This window comes from Sebastes fasciatus, chromosome 7, assembly GCF_043250625.1.
Source record: "Sebastes fasciatus isolate fSebFas1 chromosome 7, fSebFas1.pri, whole genome shotgun sequence".
Classification (NCBI taxonomy): Eukaryota; Metazoa; Chordata; class Actinopteri; order Perciformes; family Sebastidae; genus Sebastes; species Sebastes fasciatus.
This window is the reverse complement of record NC_133801.1, coordinates 1464881-1483364: the sequence shown is the minus strand read 5'-3', so window position 1 is coordinate 1483364 and position 18484 is coordinate 1464881. Positions and strand designations below refer to the sequence as shown.

The following is an 18484-nucleotide window of genomic DNA, read 5'->3' as shown; positions in this document are numbered from 1 at the left end:
GCCGATAGAGCAGCAAGCAAGCCGTGACAGTCGGACGTCTTACCTCAGCATACAGATGTACTGGCCGGTGTCGGCGGCGGCGGCCGGCTGCAGCCACAGCCTCTCTCTGTCTCTGCTGAGCCGCGAGCTGCAGACGAGAATCACATTAGACTCTGAATGAAGGTAAATCAGATCCAATTAGAACGTCCGCTTCACTCCGGCGACGCTAATTGAGCTGCTCGCCTCCAAAACACCATACGTCCTGTCTGGAAGGGAAATCGTTACGCCGCACTTCATCAGCCGGTTACTCTCAGAGTGTCTCAATTAGTCTGAATGATTCCAGACTGAGAGCTCCGTCTCTCCATCCATCCTGGTTCTAGACGGTCCAACGATGGACCCAGAGACACGTACTGTATACATAGACGTTGCACTGGACGCCTCAGCGGGTTGTGGCGATACGTCAACGTGGGCGCCATATTGGACCAGGCCTGTAACCCTCTACTAGTGAACGGGGATAAAAAGCACTATGACGTCTACATTTATCAACCAACTTCAACCAGTCGTTATTCTATTAAAGAGTTTATGATCTATGAGGAGTAGAAACATAAAGGTTAGTCTCTGAGAATCTGGATAGTTCAGCTAACATGAACTAATATTGATTAGTTAACAATAAGGAACGTTAGATATCTTTAACTTATATTGATTAGTTAACAATAAGGAACGTTAGATAACTTTAACTTATATTGATTAGTTAACAATAAGGAACGTTAGATAACTTTAACTTATATTGATTAGTTAACAATAAGGAACGTTAGATATCTTTAACTTATATTGATTAGTTAACAATAAGGAACGTTAGATAACTTTAACTTATATTGATTAGTTAACAATAAGGAACGTTAGATATCTTTAACTTATATTGATTAGTTAACAATAAGGAACGTTAGATATCTTTAACTTATATTGATTAGTTAACAATAAGGAACGTTAGATAACTAACTTATATTGATTAGTTAACAATAAGGAACGTTAGATATCTTTAACTTATATTGATTAGTTAACAATAAGGAACGTTAGATATCTTTAACTTATATTGATTAGTTAACAATAAGGAACGTTAGATATCTTTAACTTATATTGATTAGTTAACAATAAGGAACGTTAGATAACTTTAACTTATATTGATTAGTTAACAATAAGGAACGTTAGATATCTTTAACTTATATTGATTAGTTAACAATAAGGAACGTTAGATAACTTTAACTTATATTGATTAGTTAACAATAAGGAACGTTAGCTAGCTCTTATCTGATGTTACAAACGTTTTGTAAAGACGTAACGTTAACTTGAACAGTTGATATTGTGTAAAATGCTTAAAGGAAAATGTGACATGATAGTACTAGTTGTTAATAACAACCTAATAATTGATTGAATCCACCGTATCGAAGGACAGACCGCTGATCAAGGAACCGGACGCCGTGACGTTAATGTGTTTAACAGTTTTTCACCAAAATCTTTGGGAAAAGAATAAAAGCGTGAACTTAACGTTACTCCTCGTAGATCATAAAGCCTTTAATAGAATAACGACTGGTTGAAGTGGGTTGATGAATGTAGACGTCATAGTGCTTTTTATCCCCCGTTCACTAGTAGAGGGTTACAGGCCCGTCTCGCCTGGTCCAATATGGCGCCGGCGTTGACGTACGATCCAGGAGTCAATGCGGCGTCTACGTATATATACGTCTATGAAGGTATTCACGTTTTATTTCACCACTACGACCCTGTGCTGACTCCGCCATCAGCTCATGCATATAAAGAACTGATCACAGAACAGCTGATCAGAACTTCCTGTTGTACCTGAATGGGATCGGCTGCTCCAGGTACTGACCCTCCGGGATGCGGTACCAGAAGAGGCTGTGTCCGGCGCTCTGGGTGGAGGTGTAGTTGTAGACGGAGGGATGAGAGAAAAGAGGGCAGGAGAGCCAACCGGCCTGTCCGTCCAGGACCGTCACCGCCGCCTTGCTGGACTCCCCCCAGTCATAACACATGGGCTCTGAGGGAGACAGGCGTCGTCAGTTCAACAGCAGCGTATCCATCCGCCCAGCTACTAGAGATAGTTCCTGAGCCTAGTTCTGTTTGTGTACAGACCAAACTGTTGTTCTTTGAATCCTACAGTATTTAAAGTATATTCAGCTGAATACTCGTTTCTACCAAAGGGGATCCAAATGATTCAAATTAGGGCCGTCAAGGTTAACGTTATAATAACGCGTTAATGCAAAATCATTTTAACGCCACTAATTTCTTTAAAAGGACTATTTGTAACTTTCACAAATGCTTCTTAACAGCGACACCTGTGGCCGTGAAATCAAGGAAAGTCAGCGTCGGGCTCGCGCTTGCTCGCTCTAAATATACCTGAACGAGCATCACTCAACACAGTGAGGAGACACACGTCAGCTAAAAGCACAATATCACTCTATATTTCAGCTGCTTGGCAGTAATGTTAGCTGACCAGACCAAGGTCTCTCCATGAATCAATGCTGATCCTAGTGTTGGCTTTTCCTGCCTCAGCGCAGGCTGAGCTAAACTAACTCTTCTGCAGTGAGGAGTGAGCAGCGTTCACGTCTAGAGGTGGAGCGAGCTGAGCTGTCTGAGTGAAGGCGAGCAGGCAGAGGAGGAGGGTACAGCGGCTACACGCGAACGCGCATATGCGAGCGCGCATGTGTGACGACCTGCTACAGTTATGCGCGTACAAAGTTACAAATAGTCCCTTTAACGCATTAACACAACTTGAGATTTTTAGGTTGTAGCGGCTCAGTTTTAAAGCTAGAGTGAAGATAGTGCTATCATATGAAACTAGAAAAGACATTTTTCTGGATTATTTTCGGTTATTTTCTGACATTTTTCGGACTTTTTAAAGACATTTTTGTACTTTTTTCTGACAATTTACAGACTTTTTTTGGACATTTATTGGATTTTTTTGGGACATTTTTCAGACTTTTTTCAGGCATTTTTTTGACATTTTTCTGATATTTTTTGTTATTTTAAGGACATTTTTCTGACTTTTGGCAAAAAGTTCTGACTTTCTGAGTTTTTCGTAATCCATTGGTACCAGAAATGTTGTTTTTCATCATCTTATGGAGTATTTGACGCCATGGTGCGATTTGGTGCTGATGCTCATTTGTCCTGAACAGAGTAAAAGGTCAATGGAGCAAAAAGCTTGTGGTCGTTGTGATGAAGTTCTTTTAATACTTGATAATTCTATAATGATTGAGTGGACTGAGGGGGGGGGGGGGGGCGGTTCTGGATCTGGATGTGGTCCAGTTGGTCCGGCTCTGATTGAGAGTTTTTATGTGAGAATCAAACAGAGCTTAATGGATGTCGTCGTTAAAGGAACCACGTTATTACACTTCAGTCTCATTAAAGGATTACAGCACAGAGGAGCAGCTGCTCCATTAAAACACTGAAACCATCTGAGAGGAAAAGGAGGAGGAGGAAGAGGAGGAAGAGGAAGAGGAGGAGGAGGAGGAAGAGGAGGAGGAGGAAGAGGAGGAGGAGGAAGAGGACAAGGAGGAGGAGGATGAGCAGGAGCAGGATGAAGAGGAGGAGGAAGAGGAGGAGGAGGAAGAGGAGGAAGAGGAGGAGGAGGAAGAGGACGAGGATGAGCAGGAGCAGGATGAAGAGGAAGAGGATGAGAAAGAGGAGGAGGAGGAGGAGGCCGGCTCTATCTGAGATTACACTGCTGCTGATGCTTTGACTTATTAATTCTTTTATTAGATGACGTACAACATGAGAACTCATAAAAACAGAAACATGTAAACCAGACTGATGATATTTATGGAAGTTTCCTGACCTCTGACCTCTGACCTCTGACCTTCAGGCTGAGAATAGCCTGTCATGCTGGGAAAGCTTCCGACACTGATATTACATTTATGTGAGTTACTTTAATGATGATGTTTACTGTACATGAATCACGCAGCTTCACAGTATAACAGTTAGCCTCCAGTCTTTCCTTTGGTTAGCCTCCAGCTGACACCGTGACCTCATCATGATGTCATCACTAAACCTCGCCGTCAGACGGCGCTCCTCTGACGGGGAACTGAAGCCGTTCGCTCTCTACAAAGCCACCAGACTCCATTCACAGAAACAGTAATGTTACCTCTCAGAACACGGAGTATACAAACAACCCTGTTCTTTGAGTTATCTCTAAACGTAGCCCAGCTAGCGTTGACTCAGCTAGTGCTAGCGTTCACATCATTATAACCTTATTGATTAGCTAACTGTGCTAAGCTACGCCACCGCTTCCTGCTAACGGCTGGAGCCGCCGTTTAATCACTGAGAGGTGTTCAAACCATCAGGTTTTATTTTAGTGTAGAAGCCACACATCATCCCTGTAGAGCAGGAACCCACTCAGAGTGAGAGAGGATTCCTCTCTCAGGTGAAGGGAATTCAAAACATGAAATATGATCCTCATCATGGGCTGTTTTTACCTTCTACACGGCGAGCTGCAGTAGAAGGTGAAGAATCTCTCTGCTTCATCTGATGCAACTCTGCAGAAGAGGGGTTAATTAAAAGGAGAAGCGTTCGCCCCGCGGGACGACGAATGGATGGTTCCAGAGAGAGGACGGTCATTTATAACGCTGTCTGAGAGACGTGGGGGGGGAGGGGTAGATGGATGGCGGTGTAGGGGGTGAATGAAATGAGATGAAACTTGAATGAATCCTCTGGGGGGAATTCTGCATTTAGACATATTTGTGAGTGTGAACGCACTCAAAATAAGTACGGAAGACACTGAGACATTAACTGAGATCGATTCAATTTCATTTAACCTAAAACTACAATTATTTATTAATAATAATGAATTTATTATTAAATAATAATAATAATAATAATAATGAATAAATAAATGAATAAAAGGGAAAATTAAGTAGAAAAGTAGATTAATTAAAAAAAGAAATATAAATATTAATTTATGTCACATTTTTATCAATTAAATAATGCCTACATTTATTTTTAATATTATTTTTGGTACATTTAATGTCATATTTATTTATTGTTGATTTTGGCAGGTTCGGTCCTCCATACAGGTCTGCAGAACAGACTCAGTACAAATGTTCACTTGCACTTTTCTTTACAGCTCAGAGTGAAACTATAAAAGAGCAGCATGTTACAGATGGATGAGAACGTGTTCGCTGGAGGTAGAGGGGGGGTGTTACTGTGGATGGATGAGAGGAGGAGGAGGAGGAGAGGAGGAAGAGGAGAGGAGGAAGAGAGGAGGGGAAAACCTGACAGGTCAATTACTAACACACACACACACACACACACACACACACTGTACGGAAGGTGTAGAGAGCCTCCATTAATCCAGCGTTCAGTGTTCAGAATCACCTCTGGGTCTCAAACTGAGGCTCCGGACCCAAAACAGGCCGCTGTTCCTCAGTTTAGCTCGTCACACTGTTAGCTGGAGGCTAACGCTAGCAGTGTCCTCTGTGTTGTTGTCTGAATCCAGATCTCAGACATTAGAGATGAGTAACTGTGATTGGAGCTCTAGAGCTACAATATCAGAGAAGCGTTTCAGAGACGGAGAGGAAATGATGCTAATCTATTAGCAACCCTTTCTCTCCGTCTCTGAAACGCTTCTCTGATATTGTCCGACTCTCTTTCTGACTGACTTTACTGAGACATCCACAGATTTATACGCTCTCAGTTTATCTTGAGGGCGTCGGACGCCGGTCGGACGCCGGTCTGGTCGGACGCCGGTCTGGTCGGACGCCGGTCTGGTCGGACGCCGGTCTGGTCGGACGCCGGTCTGGTCGGACGCTGGTCGGACGCCGGTCGGACGGTTGGCTAGTTAGCTAGCTTAGCTCGCTAACACAGAACATGAGGTGAACCAAGTCGTCCCTGATCTGCTGATAGCACGGTGCTTTCCTCCGCCGAGACCAGAGAGTGAGGATGAAGCATCACGTTGTTAGAAGGACTAGACGCTGAAACATTCTTTGACCTAAATGTGAACGCTCTGATTTGAACACATCTGGAACCGCTGGGAGGATACAGGACCAGATATGTTTCACTAGTGGTTTGGTGTTGCAGTCAGCTGTTAAAATGACCTCATTGATAATCACAGAGGTCACCTACCTGTGGGGTCGCTGGACTGACTGACAGCCGGTGTGATCCCGCCCACCACCACGAAGAGGAAGAGGAGGGTGGAGATGAAGGTCGCCCTGCAGACAGATGGAGAGTACGTGTTATTCTCTGCCGTCTGATGTGAACCTCTAAGCTGTTGATACACTGGTAACACTTTATAATAATAATAAGCATAATTTATAAATGGTTAATTGATAGTTAATTAAATGTAATCAATGAAATGATAATTAATAATGTTTACTAATTATTAGTAATGATTACAAGAAGACCAAACAACAATAGAGATCTATAAACTAAGAGAACATCGGAGAACAAAAAGGTCTCAGGAGTTTATATTCCGTTTTGTTTGTTTGAGTATTTCTGGACTAAAGACGCTGCAGTGAGGAAGAAGTGACGCGTGAGTATCGCACTGAGGCGTCTCTGAGGCGGTACAGACGGGAGACTGAAGGAGGAAGTGAAGCTCAGTCTCTGTGTGTTAATGTGCTGCAGCAGCAGAGTTACATCAGTGTTGGTGGATTCATCTGGTCGTCATGGAGATGAGATGATGTTGACCTTCACCTCTCTTCTTCATCTAAAGACTCCATTTAATGTAAAAATCATCTCACGTGTGACAGAACGAAGACTTTTATCTTTCAGCCTCTCAGCTTCAGTTTAAGTATAAAAGGATTTTAAAGCAAAGACGCCGGACAGTTCACATCCAAACCCGTCAGAAACTAAATCACTCGGACTTCTCAGACTATTTACTCTGCACGGATTAAAACTAATATTGTCCTAAAGAAAGGACGGCAGCCTCTACGGGACACTTAGTTATTAAATCATTCAGAGTTCCAGGTGGCATCAACAGTCAGCAGGTCGTTCCATTTCAACATCAGCACCCAGCAGCAGAGCTACGCTTCCACCATTTTGGACTGAAAGAGACTACCGGACGCCAGTAAAACAAGATGTTCTTTTGAGTAACTTTTTTTAAAGTAAAGTTTTAAGTAATGTTTTTTTACATAACTTTTTTTAAGTAATATTTTATGTAATGTTCTTTTAAGTAATGTTCTAAGTAACGTTTTACGTAACGTTTTAAGTAAAGTTGTTTAACGTAACCTTGTTTAACGTAACCTTGTTTTACGTAACCTTGTTTAACGTAACCTTGTTTTACGTAACCTTGTTTTACGTAACGTTGTTTTGCGTAACATTTAGCGCTGTTGTCAAAAAAGCACCAGAGTTTTGTCTCTTTAGTTTCCTCAAATAACGAATATTGATAAGAAATTAAAGTCAATTTCGTCATTTCATTGCAACGTCAGCGCCCAGCAGCAGAGCTACGCTTCCGCCATTTTGGACTGAAAGTGACTACCGGACGCCAGTAAAACATCCACCTACAAAGAGACGAAAAAAAAGTAAAACTAAATTATTTCTATTCTATTGTCATATTCTACTGAAATGTCCTGTGTGGAACAATAAAATATTATAAATATACTAAGTGTTTTCAGTCCAAAATGGCGGCAGCGCTGTTGTCAAAAAAACAGCAGTGTTTGCTTCTAAACTCTTCTTCCTGCTCTGATGAACTCTACGACCAAACCTCCCAACAGGAAGTCGTAATAAACTACAATATAAAAACACAACAGTTCAGACAGGAAGAGGTGTCTCACAGTGTCTCCACATTTCAAAATAAAACCCGTCTGAAGTGGATAGAACTAGAGGGAGGAGGAGACGGACGGAGGGATGATGATGGTGGAGGACCGGAGCTGGTAGTGGATCCCAGGAGGGACATCCAGAACGAGACCCATCCGTCTCACACACTCAATAACACCCGACTGTGAGAGAGTAGAGAGGCGTGTAATACGCCGGAGGTACCGAAATGACAATAACCACCCCGGCATCTCGCCCCAGAGGATTCTGGGAAGTTAATGAGTCATTTTCAGGAGCTCGTTCTCACAAACAAACACTCAGCAGTTTCTCTGATCATCATTTAGCTGCAGAATCCATCCTCACGGTTTAATAAACAACGTTCCTCTTTCAGGAAATGAATCCTCATGTTTGTTTTCTTTCTGCTGACTCAGTTTATAAATGTGATGACAGTAAATGTAGAGCAGTCAGTAAATGTAGAGCAGTCAGACACAGCGGAGGCCTTCAAAGAAAACCTGATTTAGATGAAGGAGACGGAGACGGAGACGGAGACGGAGACGGAGGAGGAAACTGTCTTCATGTGACGGAGCGAACACGTTACTGAGAGTTTACAGGACGTTTAGAAGGAAGTCTTCCACATCTTCATCTGGCATTCAGAATAAAAGCGGGGAAATTATATTATCAGGGCTGTCAATCGATTAAAATATTTAAATCGCGATTAATCGCACATTTTTTGTATCTGTTCAAAATGTACCTTAAAGGGAGATTTGTCAAGTACACTGTAAAAAAAAAAAAGGGTAAAAAAACGTAAACTTTCGGCAGCAGGGTGCTGGAAAATGTCTGTTGAGAAACGGAAAAGTCAATATATTTTTTCAAACTGTTGTTTTGGTCACGAGTACACGCAGTGAAAAAGCAGCGTAATTTTTTTCGGAAGGAGGCCGATTTTTCTGAGCTTTCGCACTGCGAATAATGGCATTGTTTTAAGTAGCATTGTTTTATTTCACAATATTTTACGTAACAATATTTTAAGTACCGTTGTTTTACGTACCGTTGTTTTACGTACCGTTGTTTTACGTAACATAACGTTGATTCATGTAAAGTTGTTTTACATAACGTAATGTTTTATGTAACATACTGATTTATGTAGCATACTGTTCTTTTACGTACCTACGTACTGTTGTTTTACGTACCGTTGTTTTATGTACCGTTGTTTTATGTACCGTTGTTTTATTTACGTACCGTTGTTTTACGTACCTTTGTTTTATTACATACTGTTGTTTTCCGTACCGTTGTTTTCCGTAACATAACGTTGTTTTTTCCGTACCGTTGTTTTCCGTACCGCTGTTTTCCGTACCGCTGTTTTACGTTGTTTTCCGTAACGTTGTTTTACGCAACGTTGTTTTACGCAACGTTGTTTTACGCAACGTTGTTTTACGCAACGTTGTTTTACGCAACGTTGTTTAACGTAACGGTGTTTAACGTAACGGTGTTTTACGTAACGGTGTTTATAGTAGTTCCGTGTTCCGTCACGTTTTTAGGTTCCGTTGTTTAGTTCCGTTTTTAGGGTCTGTTGTTACGTTACATTGTTACATTACATTGTTACGTTAAATTGTTACGTTACGCTGTTACGTTGTTACGTTGTTACATTATTATTTCAACAAAACCATGATGTTTTTTTTCTAACCTTAACCGAATCGTTTTGTTGCCTAAACTTAACCAATCACAACGTTAACTACGTGGCTTTGTCCGTTTCTGCAAGCGTGATATGAAACATAATTTTGGGTTCAGAAACGTCGACATTCAAAGTTTACGTGGCTCAGTTCATAGATTACGTTCTATTCTAACAAATCTATAACTGTTAAATACATGTCTAATATCTTTCTAACACATTTCTCTTGTGTTGTTTTTTTCACCTAATTAAGACTATAGAAGTGTAAAGAGACATACATGAGGAGGTCTCTGGTATAGTCTCTATAGTCTCTATATTCTCTATAGTCTCTATAGTCTCTATAGTCTCTATATTCTCTATATTCTCTATTCTCTCTATAGTCTCTATAGTCTCTATATTCTCTATAGTCTCTATATTCTCTATATTCTCTATATTCTCTATAGTCTCTATAGTCTCTATATTCTCTATATTCTCTATAGTCTCTATATTCTCTATAGTCTCTATAGTCTCTATATTCTCTATATTCTCTATATTCTCTATAGTCTCTATAGTCTCTATATTCTCTATATTCTCTATAGTCTCTATATTCTCTATATTCTCTATATTCTCTATAGTCTCTATAGTCTCTATAGTCTCTATAGTCTCTATAGTCTCTATAGTCTCTATATTCTCTATAGTCTCTATAGTCTCTATATTCTCTATAGTCTCTATATTCTCTATATTCTCTATAGTCTCTATAGTCTCTATAGTCTCTATAGTCTCTATATTCTCTATATTCTCTATAGTCTCTATATTCTCTATAGTCTCTATAGTCTCTATAGTCTCTATAGTCTCTATATTCTCTATATTCTCTATAGTCTCTATAGTCTCTATAGTCTCTATAGTCTATAGTCTATATTCTCTATAGTCTCTATATTCTCTATATTCTCTATAGTCTCTATATTCTCTATAGTCTCTATATTCTCTATATTCTCTATATTCTCTATAGTCTCTATAGTCTATAGTCTATATTCTCTATAGTCTCTATATTCTCTATAGTCTCTATAGTCTCTATAGTCTCTATATTCTCTATAGTCTATAGTCTATATTCTCTATAGTCTCTATAGTCTCTATATTCTCTATAGTCTCTATATTCTCTATATTCTCTATAGTCTCTATAGTCTCTATAGTCTCTATATTCTCTATAGTCTCTATAGTCTCTATAGTCTCTATATTCTCTATATTCTCTATAGTCTATAGTCTCTATAGTCTCTATATTCTCTATAGTCTCTATATTCTCTATAGTCTCTATAGTCTATATTCTCTATAGTCTCTATATTCTCTATATTCTCTATAGTCTCTATAGTCTCTATATTCTCTATATTCTCTATAGTCTCTATAGTCTCTATATTCTCTATAGTCTCTATAGTCTATAGTCTATATTCTCTATAGTCTCTATAGTCTCTATATTCTCTATAGTCTATAGTCTATATTCTCTATAGTCTCTATAGTCTCTATATTCTCTATATTCTCTATAGTCTCTATATTCTCTATATTCTCTATAGTCTCTATAGTCTCTATTCTCTATAGTCTCTATATTCTCTATAGTCTCTATATTCTCTATATTCTCTATAGTCTCTATAGTCTCTATTCTCTATATTCTCTATATTCTCTATAGTCTCTATAGTCTCTATAGTCTCTATAGTCTCTATAGTCTCTATAGTCTCTATATTCTCTATAGTCTCTATAGTCTCTATAGTCTCTATAGTCTATAGTCTCTATAGTCTCTATATTCTCTATAGTCTCTATAGTCTCTATATTCTCTATAGTCTATATTCTCTATAGTCTCTATAGTCTCTATATTCTCTATAGTCTCTATATTCTCTATATTCTCTATAGTCTCTATAGTCTATAGTCTATATTCTCTATAGTCTCTATAGTCTCTATATTCTCTATAGTCTCTATAGTCTCTATAGTCTCTATAGTCTCTATATTCTCTATAGTCTATATTCTCTATAGTCTCTATATTCTCTATATTCTCTATAGTCTCTATAGTCTCTATAGTCTCTATATTCTCTATAGTCTCTATAGTCTCTATATTCTCTATAGTCTCTATAGTCTATAGTCTATATTCTCTATAGTCTCTATAGTCTCTATATTCTCTATAGTCTATAGTCTATATTCTCTATAGTCTCTATATTCTCTATATTCTCTATAGTCTCTATATTCTCTATAGTCTCTATAGTCTCTATAGTCTCTATAGTCTCTATATTCTCTATATTCTCTATAGTCTCTATAGTCTCTATAGTCTCTATAGTCTCTATAGTCTCTATAGTCTCTATATTCTCTATAGTCTCTATAGTCTCTATAGTCTCTATAGTCTCTATAGTCTCTATATTCTCTATAGTCTCTATATTCTCTATATTCTCTATAGTCTCTATAGTCTCTATATTCTCTATAGTCTCTATAGTCTCTATAGTCTCTATATTCTCTATAGTCTCTATAGTCTCTATATTCTCTATATTCTCTATAGTCTCTATATTCTCTATATTCTCTATAGTCTCTATAGTCTCTATATTCTCTATAGTCTCTATAGTCTCTATATTCTCTATAGTCTCTATAGTCTCTATAGTCTCTATAGTCTCTATATTCTCTATAGTCTCTATAGTCTCTATAGTCTCTATAGTCTCTATATTCTCTATAGTCTCTATAGTCTCTATAGTCTCTATATTCTCTATATTCTCTATAGTCTCTATATTCTCTATATTCTCTATAGTCTCTATAGTCTCTATATTCTCTATAGTCTCTATAGTCTCTATAGTCTCTATAGTCTCTATATTCTCTATAGTCTCTATAGTCTCTATATTCTCTATAGTCTCTATAGTCTCTATAGTCTCTATAGTCTCTATAGTCTCTATAGTCTCTATAGTCTCTATAGTCTCTATATTCTCTATATTCTCTATAGTCTCTATATTCTCTATATTCTCTATAGTCTCTATAGTCTCTATAGTCTCTATATTCTCTATAGTCTCTATAGTCTCTATAGTCTCTATAGTCTCTATAGTCTCTATAGTCTCTATATTCTCTATATTCTCTATAGTCTCTATAGTCTCTATAGTCTCTATAGTCTCTATAGTCTCTATATTCTCTATATTCTCTATCCTGTACGGGGTCAAAATACAACACACACATCAATGCAGCAGTATCTGGAAAAGGAGATAAAGTTCTTTTCCTGTATTCATTCATTCACTGTAAAGGTCTCATGATGATGATGATGATGATGATGATGATGATGATGATGAAGAGGCAGGTGGACTGCAGTGTTCAGCTGTGTTTCTGCTGATCGCTGCAGAGTCCCCAATCTGATGTGATTGACGATAATCTGATTATCAGACTGGATCGATGGAGGACTCTGCTAACAGACAGGCTGCCCCCCCCCCCTCCTGTGTGTGTGTGTGTGTGTGTGTGTGTGTGTGTGTGTGGGAAGATCTTCATCTAAAAAGTCTTCAATTCAAAATGTTTCCATCATCTGAAAATACTGAACCAAAACGTTTTACATTTTTTATAAATAAATAAATATAGCAAAAATAATATTAAAAATAAATGTAGACATTAATTAATTGATAAATAAATAAATAAATGTAACAAGAATAATATTAAAAATAAATGTAGACATTAATTAATTGATAAATAAATAAATGTAGCAAAAATAATATTAAAAATAAATGTAGACACTAATTAATTGATAAATAAATAAATAAATGTAACAAGAATAATATTAAAAATAAATGTAGACATTAATTAATTGATAAATAAATAAACCAAAACTTTTAACACATTTTAAGAGATTTTACAAATATTTAGAGTCTTATGGTCAATTCGGCTCATAAATCGTTCAGCATGCAACACTTCAACAGATTTCATGAGTGTTACTGTCCATCGAGGTGCATTAGGGATTATTGGAATAACAGGAAAATGATTTATAAAAGTTGTATTTCTGTTGGTTTGAGCGCATGCTGGTGCAGTGTGTGTATGCCGATATGTAGAACACATCTGGATGATTAATGCTGATGTGTAGTTTGTGCTCCTGGTGTGTATACACTGCTTACAATAACCGACCAAACAGTAAATTGAGGGATTTCTAAATGACGTTTCGCACGCAGGACTTTAAATGCGAGCGAGCAGCAGACACCGGTCCGTGCGTGGAACAGCACGGTGCAGATGTTCAGTCATGCAGGGATGATTTTACTCAAAGCGACTGACAGCGAATGAAAAACATCAGAATCACATTCAGTTATCATGAAATCAGCATTACAACAACAACAACATGAGGACCAACCAGGGTCCATAGAGAAAATCACACATTTAAGAAATAAACCCGAGCAGGAGGTTTGACTTACATGGGCAGCAGGTCTGGGAGGTCTGGGGGGTCTGCTGGGTCCGGATCATCCAGTCGGTTTATACCGGGGGGTGGGGGGCGGGTCTGAGATGGGACCCGGGTTAAAGACACGCGCTAATTACTAATTCATTAACTAATTAAAGTGGTCGCAATTAGGAACCAAAACGGAGACGCGAGTTCCAGCCGGACTGAAGCGGCAGCGACACTTTCTGCGTCTAAACGAGCTTAAACCCGTTAAACCCGTTAAATGAGCTCCGTGTGTCTGTCTGTGTGGAACATCAGGGAAGTAGAAGTTATTCCGGGTTGATGCTCCTCCTCCTGTTGCGACATCGATCACTGATTTCTCAACAGCGCGAGGCTTCCAGAACCTGATCGATCAATAAATAAATAGATAAATAGATAAATAAATAAATAAATGAATAAATGAATAAATAGATAAATAAATGAATGAATAAATAAATAAATGTAGCAAAAATAATATTAAAAATAAATGTAGACATTAATTAATTGATAAATTAATACATAAATAAATTAATAAATTAATTAATGAACACAAATAAATGAATAAATGAATAAATGAATAAATGAATAAATAAATAAATAAATAAATAAATAGATAAATAAATGAATGAATAAATAAATAAATGTAGCAAAAATAATATTAAAAATAAATGTAGACATTAATTAATTGATAAATTAATACATAAATAAATTAATAAATTAATTAATTAATTAATGAACACAAATAAATAAATGAATGAATGTATAAATAAATAAATGTAGCAAAAATAATATTAAAAATAAATGTAGACATTAATTCATTTGTATTTATTTATGTATTTATTTTTTATCAATTTAAAAATGTATTTATTTATTTTTCATTTATTTATCTATTTTAAAATGTATTTGTATTTGTTTATTTATTTTTTGGATAAAGAAATGTATAAAGAAAAGAATACAAAAGTAATAAGATTGGGGAAATGAATAAGGGGTGAAATAGAAAGGGAAAATCCTGCAGAAATAATCAAATGCATAAATACATAAATATATACATACATTTAAAAATAAATATATTGGAAATAAAAAATGAATGGAAAAAATTAAAAAATTAAAAAATTGATGCGAAAATTAATAAATAAATTAAAAAATGAATAAACATAAATACATAAATAAATAAAAGGGAAAATTAAACAGAAGAATGAATAAATAAGGGAGTTAATACAAACATATTGACTATATTTCTATGTGTATTACATATTGAAGATGTTACAGCTGTTGACACATCTGGTGTTCCGTCTCTCTCTGGTGGCGTCAGTCTGTAACTACATGTTGATGAAAACCTGGTTTATATTAAACAGCTAAGATATTATCATAATATTATGACTAATTTCATCAAGTTTATTAGATTTATAATCACAGCTGAGAATTAAAACATTTAGTTTTATTCACACTTTATGACTAAAAACAGAGTTTAACTGAGCCGACACCCGTCAACATGATGAACATCTTTATGTCATCTCCACCGTGTCTTCAGCGTGTCTTCAGCGTGTCTTCAGCGTGTCTTCAGCGTGTCTTCACCGTGTCTTCACTGTGTCTTCAGCGTGTCTTCACCGTGTCTTCACCGTGTCTTCAGCGTGTCTTCAGCGTGTCTTCACCGTGTCTTCAGCGTGTCTTCAGCGTGTCTTCACCGTGTCTTCAGCGTGTCTTCAGCGTGTCTTCACCGTGTCTTCAGCGTGTCTTCAGCGTGTCTTCACCGTGTCTTCAGCGTGTCTTCACCGTGTCTTCAGCGTGTCTTCAGCGTGTCTTCACCGTGTCTTCAGCGTGTCTTCACCGTGTCTTCAGCGTGTCTTCACCGTGTCTTCAGCGTGTCTTCACCGTGTCTTCAGCGTGTCTTCACCGTGTCTTCACCGTGTCTTCACCGTGTCTTCACCCATGTCTTCACCGTATCTTCACCGTGTCTTCAGCGTGTCTTCAGCGTGTCTTCAGCGTGTCTTCACCGTGTCTTCACCCATGTCTTCACCGTATCTTCACCGTGTCTTCAGCGTGTCTTCAGCGTGTCTTCACCGTGTCTTCAGCGTGTCTTCACCGTGTCTTCACCGTGTCTTCACCGTGTCTTCAGCGTGTCTTAACCGTGTCTTCACCCATGTCTTCACCGTATCTTCACCGTGTCTTCAGCGTGTCTTCAGCGTGTCTTCACCCATGTCTTCATCGTATCTTCACCTTGTCTTCAGCGTGTCTTCACCCATGTCTTCATCGTATCTTCACCTTGTCTTCAGCGTGTCTTCACCCATGTCTTCATCGTATCTTCACCTTGTCTTCAGCGTGTCTTCAGCGTGTCTTCACCGTGTCTTCAGCGTGTCTTCACCGTGTCTTCACCGTGTCTTCATCTTGTCTTAACCGTGTCTTCACCGTGTCTTCACCGTGTCTTCACCGTGTCTTCACCGTGTCTTCACCGTCTGGACATCTAAAAAACGTTTACTGTCAAATAAATCACTAAATCAATAAAAGAACATCTGACGTTCGATGTTTAAATGATATATATCATGAACTTTATGTTAACATGTAAACTACAGTCAGAATATTATACAATATAATACAGCATGTTGAGTTAACATCCTGTTTGGACAGCTGCTTCACAGTAAAAGCCCTAAAGCTGCTTCACAATAAAAGCTCTCCAGCTGCTTTACAGTAAAAACCTTAAATTTACTCCACAGTAAAAGTCCTCTAGTTGCTTCACAATAAAAGCCCTGGAGCTGCTTCACAGTAAGAGCCCCAACTGCTTCAAAGTAAAAGTCCTAAAGCTGCTTCACAATAAAAGCCCTGGAGCTGCTTCACAGTAAGAGCCCCAACTGCTTCAAAGTAAAAGTCCTAAAGCTGCTTCACAATAAAAGCCTTACATTTATTTCACAATAAAAGCCTTAAATTTACTTCACAGTAAAAGATGTCCTACTGCTTCACAGTAAAAAAAATTCTAGCTGCTTCACAATAAAAGCCTTACATTTATTTCACAATAAAAGCCTTTCAGCTGCTTCAAAGTAAAACCCTCCAGCTCCTTCGAAATAAAAGTCCTAAAGCTGCTTCACAGTAAAAGTCCTCCAGCTGCTTCACAATAAAAGCCTTACATTTATTTCACAATAAAAGCCTTACTGTTACTTCACAATAAAAGCCCTAAAACTGTCAGGTATCTCTAGTTAGCATAGCATGAAGCCACCAGGTGTCTCTTTGAGGCTTTTACTGTGAAGGAGCTGCAGAGGTGAGGTTGTTCTAAATCTACATTTACAGATGTTCTACTGAATGTTTCTCTAAAGCGCTCTGAGGCTGGCTGGTGTCGGTCCGTTTGTGCGTCCAGGCGTCGGTTTCCATGACGACGGGAACAAAGATAGATGGACCTCTTCGTTCTCTTCTGCTCGCTGTGATGTCAGCGGACGGTTTCAGCCTCGTTCTGCTGCAGCAGAGTCGTGTTTTCGTGTCGCTCCTCGTTAAAATTGGATGAAGCTCTTAAGACATTGCAGCGTTAGACGGAGATGTCTGTAAAGTGGACGGACGCTCGCTGAGCTTTTAGCCCGCCTGTCCCACTTTGTGTTTTTCACTTTGCTTCAAGAATAACAGCTTTTAAAAAAAGAACAAAAACACTTCAGACTGTAACGAGAGTCTGAAACCGTCTTCAGCTTCTCCGGAAAAACAGTCTACAAACGGGGATTTTATTTTGAAATTGATACTGAAGATAACAGTTGATTATGAAAGACACATCTTAAATTTAGATTATTGTTTGTTGTTTTTTTTCATTCAATTTATTCACTTTTTCTTCTTCTTTAAATAAACTAAATAAACTTCATTGAATTAAATCTGATGTCATCACTAAAAGGGTCACTTCAACTTCGACTAAAACGTATACTATAAAACGGAGTATACGGGGTATACGGGGTATACGGAGTACACGGGGTACACAGAGTATACAGAGTATACGGGGTACACGGGGTACACAGAGTATACGGAGTATACGGAGTACACGGGGTACACAGAGTATACAGAGTATACGGGGTACACAGAGTACACAGAGTATACGGAGTATACGGAGTACACGGGGTACACAGAGTATACAGAGTATACGGGGTACACGGGGTACACAGAGTATACGGAGTATACGGAGTACACAGAGTATACGGAGTATACGGGGTATACGGGGTATACAGAGTATACGGAGTACACAGAGTATACGGAGTACACGGGGTACACAGAGTATACAGAGTATACGGGGTACACGGGGTACACAGAGTATACGGAGTATACGGAGTACACAGAGTATACGGAGTATACGGGGTATACGGGGTATACAGAGTATACGGAGTACACAGAGTATACGGAGTACACGGGGTACACAGAGTATACAGAGTATACGGGGTACACGGGGTACACAGAGTATACGGAGTATACGGAGTACACAGAGTATACGGAGTATACGGGGTATACAGAGTATACGGAGTACACAGAGTATACGGAGTACACGGGGTACACAGAGTATACAGAGTATACGGGGTACACGGGGTACACAGAGTACACAGAGTATACGGAGTATACGGAGTACACAGAGTACACAGAGTACACAGGGTACACGGGGGATGATTTAAAGTATCTAACAGACACAAAACCTTCACAGTAAAACAACATTTCATGAAGAACGAGGCGACTCTGAAGCTTTATTTCGT

The 18484-nt window shown here is 38.4% G+C and overlaps 1 protein-coding gene across 1 annotated transcript in view; it reads right to left on the bottom strand.

Annotated features, from left to right (window-relative positions):
- Window positions 1–14096, bottom strand: part of il1rap (interleukin 1 receptor accessory protein) — a 36279-nt gene extending 22183 nt beyond the window's left edge. The window contains exons 1-4 of the mRNA XM_074640967.1: window positions 13780–14096; window positions 6109–6194; window positions 1834–2029; window positions 44–127 (exon numbers count right to left, since the gene is read on the bottom strand). Coding sequence (XP_074497068.1) covers window positions 44–127; window positions 1834–2029; window positions 6109–6194; window positions 13780–13781 — 368 coding nt within the window. The 5' untranslated portion in view covers window positions 13782–14096. The remainder of the gene's footprint in view (window positions 1–43; window positions 128–1833; window positions 2030–6108; window positions 6195–13779) is intronic.
- Between the last annotated feature and the right edge of the window lie 4388 nt (window positions 14097–18484).